The following is a 6,309-nucleotide window of genomic DNA, read 5'->3' as shown; positions in this document are numbered from 1 at the left end:
TGGAGAGGGCCAACAACAACAACGTGGTGGGCGCGGAGGGTTCGCCCACGCATTCCGCTGGTCACGGTCCCACACCCCTGTGGCACCGCTGTCACCACACACACTCTAAAAGAGGACATGCTCGCACAACGCCGCTGAAACACACAAACACCGCAGTGCTGTCAGTCCGCGGGTGGGAGGATTCGGCCCTCCACACAACAAACGCACACACCGCCACCGCCTCCAGAACATTCTCACGGGCAACGGGATGCGGCCACATCCCCGCAGCCAACACACAACGCACCCGGGGCGAGCACCCACCACGCCAGCCACACGTTGAAGTGGACCCTCACCCATCCACCAGTCACGCGGCACCAAAATTTACACAGCCATCCCTCTTTCAATGGAATGGCAGTGCTTCACGCGGTGGCACAAAATAAACATTCACCCAGGCCGCTTTCCTCATCCTGAGGTTATCAATCACAGAAAACAAAAAGACCGGAACGAGAAGGGTTGAATGGAATAAGAGTGGGTTCACCACATCCTCAAAATTTACACCAAGTAAATGTATGTATGTATACATCATCCATTGGCCACAATTGTGGTCCGCTCACTCTACTCGGATTGGATGTATATATAATTTCTTACGAAGTGGCAGACTTTGGGGTCCTCCAGCCACAAGATCCCGCCGCTCCCCTTCGCCAAGTCCTGAAGTGTAAAAACACAACCGCGTGATATGCCGTCTGCGGGGTTGTCCGCAGACCGCACGTAGGCAAAGGATGCATGTATTCCGCGAGAGCCAAAAACTCGTATATCCGTTGCAGCTCCCACGTCATGGAGTGTGATTTTGAGCTGCCTTTATTCACCGCTCCTCGCAGCGAAGTGTTGTCCACCCAAAAGTCCATGGTGGATGGCAAGACGGCGGAAAAGGCCGATAAGGCTAAGCGTACCGCGCATGCCTCCGCCTGCATGATAAGAAAAGGCTTCCTCTCCCATTTCCCCCGGCAAGTTTAACGTCGCCGGAGTATGGAATAATAACGGCTCCCCATTCACAAAACAATGCATTTGTGATGATGGCGGCCACTGCCTTTTCCGTGGGCTCGATGATTCGCTTACGATTATATTCTCGATGCTGTGTCGCAATCTCTCGCCCAAATCAACCGCTGCTGGTGGAGGTTTGCCGGGGATGTCTCCTGCACAATCCCCCGGTTAAGTGCCGATAACCGTCGTCGCACTGCCTTGATGAAAAAGTAGCAGTCAAATAAACGCCTGAACAAAAGTGGCAGCCGCGTACAAAAAGCGTGACGCCACAACCTCCATTTCCGCGATGGTTAAATACTTCAGCGACGGCATGGCGCATACACACCGGACAAACTTGTCACTCAGGGACAACGCCCGGCGTGAGTATGATCAAACCGCACCACAGAAAGATTTAATGCGTAGCGCCCGATTCGCGTTCCTCCATCGTAGCGTGACGGCCATCCGCATCACAAAGCACCTGGGCTTCCCACAATGTCACATCGCTTTTCGGCCCTGCAATGCGTATATCATCGGTCCATACGTCGATACGCAACAATGGAGGTGCGGCTCAGAGGCGGTGAGCCACCGTCGTCACCACCGCAATTGCCGAAGTAATAATAATCCGGAAAATTTCTGGGCCGGCCTTGTGTCCCATTGGGAGCCGTGTGAGCTCCACCAGCGTGCCGTCCTTCACGCGGCATCGAAAGAGATGCCGAGTTTCCGCAGCAACAAAGACCGGAAAAAGGATGCCCTTAATTCCACGCAGAAAGCGGCCTCAGCCATCACAGGTGGCAAATAATGGGAAATGTGTAAAAGAGGAGCATGAGCCTCGTAATGGTCGTCTCTCTTCTCGTCGCGTGGCCACGCGATCCATCGTCGTCGTAAACCGGTGGTTTTCTCCTCCACCACAGAAAAGGCTTTATCCATCCGCCTGTTATTGTGAACGATGCGTCCACTATTATTCCCGCCTCTTTCATTAATAGCGCGTCAGCGACTGGAATCCTCCGTGAGCCTTCGCGCGCGTTACCGGAGGAGGATAAAGGTAAAGGGGACCGCCCGACGCGCCCACATACTTGCATGAGCCTCTTCCAAGATCGCCGGGTTCAACCGGCTCTGGATCCACTCCAGATTCAATGCGGGCACATTGACTTGTTGCTGTAGCGGGATGACTCGTTCCTCTTGTGGAGTGGCCAGGCGCTTCCTTGTCGTGCGTCTCGTAATGGCAGCGGCGCAATACTAAAAATCATGGAAAAACGCTCCTCCGCCCTCAGCCAGGGTTCCTGCCCTTCCGTGGTTTCTCCCTTCACATCAATGCGACCAGCGGCGACACCTGGGTCAGCATTGTGGTGTACCTCCCCAAATATCGAACTGTGCTCTGGGGAAGTTAGAACGGGTCGACGTGCACCGCCAACGGCGAGATCACGTGTGGATTCAAATTGCACGTCTCCACGATTTGAGCAGCGTGCCTCAACGCACCGCGTTCTATGGAATGCGCCGTGGCATTTCAAGGAGCCAGAGCTCGTTCGACTTTGGCATTCGTGATATTCGTGAGCTTTTCGTTTTCTTGAAGTGTCCTGCATAACGTTATAATGTCGAACACGTCCTGCCCTCGTATCCTGACGAACCGAAAGGCGCGGTGGGGATCCGCCCTCGCCGTCCTCGGCGCCACGGGCCAATCCAAAATTAAGGTCCCGTCCGGCTCCAGTGTGGAATTGCTGGGAGTCAAGGCCGCAATCTCGGACCAACAGCTCGCCGTTATCCACGCAAGTCGTAAGAAAACACGTTCCCTCCAATCGGTCCGGCTGCGAATATATTGATCCATCTCTTCCTCTGTCGAGGGGTGCGTCTGCTCCGTCTCGGTTCGCGCCGCAAGTTTTTGTAACCCCAGAATCACCATGTCCAGCGGGGTTCAATCCATCTGCAACATGGACCGCAGCATCCTGGCGTACTGCCGCCGGGTCGATGGCGCCACGCAGACTATTGCCGCCAAAAAGGCCGCGCAGCTCTCCTCGTTCATCGTGCGTTCGTGCGTGCAGCAAAAGGTGGTAAATTGCCCGCTAGGGACATTCTCTGCTCCCACGTTGACGGCGCACACATCTCTCGAGCCGCCTCGTTCGCTCTCCTCATGTAGCTTGTCCAAAGCGGGGATGTCGGAGATTCGTCGTACAACAGTCGAGCATCGTTGGCGGATGAGCTCCATTGCCCTTCTCGTCGGTTGATTCGGGTGATTCAAAATATCAGACGAAGTGTCAGCGGCACGGTGCGACGTCGTGTGCGCGGATTGGTGGGAGGTGGCGGATTGGATGGGGCTGTATTCTTCCGCCCTCGTAAGCAGCCGGCAGCCCCTCGCCGTTTTTTAATGGCGGACTGCGCTGCGCACGTTGCGTGTAGATGCGTCGTGTCCATAAATACGACACAACTGACATCGCAACAATCGTTGTTTTTGTTGGGTTGCGCGCCGCTCCAGAAGAGGCTGGGTCGACCTCGCGAAGGTGTCAACCTCGTGAACGGCCATGTGAAGGCGGGCACGAAGTGTGGAGGGCGGGATATGCTGGGGTCGGTTGTTATCGCGATCAGCGTCCGGAAGGTCTGCGGCAGGGCCCTGCCAAAACCCATGAGCTGATCGCTGGGTTCCCGATCCATCTCCAGTGCGCGTCTGCACGACACCAAACCGTCGATGGCCGTTTGAACCTGAGGGCCCACTTAGTGCAAACAATAACCGTATGCGCATCGGAGGTCGACGAGGACTCCGGAGACGACGTCATTCCATACACGCGGGGCCCAAGTGTCAACGTCCAATGCAAGGAAATGCAGTAACTGATCCTCTGCACCGGAGCCATCTTCCAAGGGGAAGGTGCGGGAGGGCAAAGGCATCGAGTGAGGGAGACGTGGTCGCCCAAAACTGCCCTGAGACGTATGGGTGTTGACCCGCCGTCTCTCTCCCGTGAGATTGCGTTGGGGAAACGTGGATGCTGGCACGCCCCCAGCCATCAAACGATGCCGTTTGTGCGGCTGTGTGCTTACGCCGTCTGACGGCCCTCTCCGAGAGGTGGGCGCCTCGCGTTGACACGGCGTCTCCGCGTCCCGCAAGAATACCGCCGGCCACCGCAATGTGAGACCCGCGTGCCAACAAGTGATTATGCGCCTCTTCCACCTGAGAGTGAAGCTGAGCACTCCGATCCGCAACGCCCGCGACGGCACTGGCGTAGTCGGTGCTCAGTCTCTGTCCTCCAGCAATGATCAGCCCTTGCTGGACTCCCAACTCCCGGGCAGCACACACACGATGGGCAGCAGCACTCGAACCCCGAAATTAGATACTTGAGGCGCCCGGCGATTCGGAAAGTGCCCCGCAACGGTCGACTCCTCCCAGTGCATGGCGATGTCTCCTGAAACCAAGCGTAAGCCTGTCATTGTTGCGGCGGCGGCTACCACCGCATCCAACGACCCGTGTTCATCAACGAAGGCGAGCTGCACCCGTACATCGCCATGCTGGCGTGCCAAGTCCAACATGCGGGCACCAATGTTGCTTCTCCCCGTCGCCGTGTAAAGGAAAACACTGCCATTCCTTTCAATCAGCTTGCAGGGATCCCTTGTGGCTGTGAGAACTAAAATAATTACAAATCGTCTGGACACTAACAGTTCCCTGATTCCCTCAGTGACGGTCAACCAAAGATTCACAAAATAGAAAAGGATCGTGGAGAAGTATCTCCGTTTTACCAGGACACAAATACATTAGGGACGCCAGCCCACCTCATGAGCATCCTCCTCACAAGCTCCCAATGAAACAAAGACGTATTTCCGTACTATTCCTTCCTATCGCATGAATTCCTTTAGAGGAGCGCGATGGAAGCAACCAAAGGAAACGATAACGTCAAGATGAATATTTTTGTTTATGCCGCACCATCCGCCCCCTCTCTTGATTCCCACCGTTGCGGCGGGGTCTTGTGGCTGGAGAGGCCCAAAGTCCGCCACTTCGTAAGCTATAAAAATAGGTGTATCCGAATAGAGCGTTCATCATGTCACGAGAGTGGGGCCACCAGAATATATAAATATACACATATGTGCGGAGCAAACAACGAGGGTTTGGCGAACGCACTGCCTCTCCGTTTACTCATTCTCCCTTTCCGTCGTATTTTATTTCCTTCGGAAATTTGGGGATCCGGCCAGCAGCCCAGACGAATAATCCTTCCTTTCGCTTTCCTGTTTGCGTGTGTGTCACAGGCACGGTTTGATTCAAGTGGCATTGGCTCCTCCACGCAACCACATCCTTCCGTTGCCGCATTTGCGGGGCAAGTGAGTTTGGACATCCAGAGCACACACACACACACACACACGGCCGCGACGAGAGGGACGGGGCGCATCCAAGTCCACGGCGCAGTCCTTCACTTCTCTCCGCCCCGACGGAATAGCGCTGCGCCTCGCAGCGGGTCGTGGCGGGTGGCGTCCCACACTCACAACTGAGGCACGGCGCACAAACAATCGTCGTCGCGGACCATCGGTGCCTCTAGCAGAAAAGAAAAAGAAGAAGAAGTGGGGGCGTGTCAGCAGCACAGCCAGCAGAGGAATAATAAAAAGGGACACGGAGACACACGGCGGCAGTGGACACGGCACAGACGGAAAAGAGACTGTAGTGATTTACCGAAAGAAAAAAGAAAAATGAAAAAAATTAAAACAAAAAAACAATTGACTCGGCAGATATGCCATTTCACGTGCCACGCAGCACAATACAACCGTGTTCTTGAGTTTATACATACCGCCCGCACACACAAATAAAAAAGCAAAAAACAAAAACAAAAAGCAAAAAAAAGCAAAAAAAAAAATGAAACAAAAACAAAAAAAGAAAAAGAAACACAGGCATAAAAGAAGAAGAATAAAAAAAAGCCTGCTTGACAAAGTTGGGTGAGTATTGCTGGGAGCTGCACAGTTGTTGTTCCACGAAAAGCCGCCATTCCACTCCTCCCTCACACCTCAGCAGAGAGCCGCGGTGCCCCACAGCCCCAGAAGCAGCAGCAACAACACCCGAGACACACACCCATGCACGGTGCTGTCACCAGTTAGAGCCATGGCCGCCAAGTCGCTCAAATGCCCGTGCTCAAGCAAAACGTCATGGTCCAAGAGCGATGTGGCGTTGGACCCCGATGGGATCTTGGTTTCCCCAGGCAGGGTGCTTTTATTACCCGGCGCGGCATCATCGCCATCCAACACTTCATCATGGCCTTGAGCAGTTTTCGGGTCTGTGCTGGGCTCATGGGCGGCTGTGGCACCGTCCATGGGCGCCACCTCAGTGCTGTGGGATGAGTCGGGGCCGCT

The 6,309-nt window shown here is 54.8% G+C and overlaps 1 protein-coding gene across 1 annotated transcript, besides 7 other annotated features; it reads right to left on the bottom strand.

Annotated features, from left to right (window-relative positions):
• Positions 1-6,309: a sequence feature (areas not merged during assembly with more than two copies in the genome that could not be assigned to a particular haplotype).
• Positions 594-4,777: a mobile genetic element.
• Positions 598-671: a mobile genetic element.
• Positions 4,607-4,776: a mobile genetic element.
• Positions 4,805-5,007: a mobile genetic element.
• Positions 5,313-5,333: a microsatellite.
• Positions 5,767-5,879: a sequence feature (T-rich).
• Tc00.1047053507561.10 (trans-sialidase, putative) lies at positions 5,968-6,309 on the bottom strand (the record flags this gene model as incomplete). The annotated part of the gene is made up of 1 exon (XM_799518.1): positions 5,968-6,309. A coding segment is annotated over one exon (342 nt), but the record flags the coding sequence as incomplete, so codon positions are not given.

Source organism: Trypanosoma cruzi (assembly GCF_000209065.1).
Source record: "Trypanosoma cruzi strain CL Brener chromosome Unknown tcruzi_1047053507561, whole genome shotgun sequence".
Classification (NCBI taxonomy): domain Eukaryota; phylum Euglenozoa; class Kinetoplastea; order Trypanosomatida; family Trypanosomatidae; genus Trypanosoma; species Trypanosoma cruzi.
This window is presented reverse-complemented; position numbering and strand designations above follow the sequence as displayed.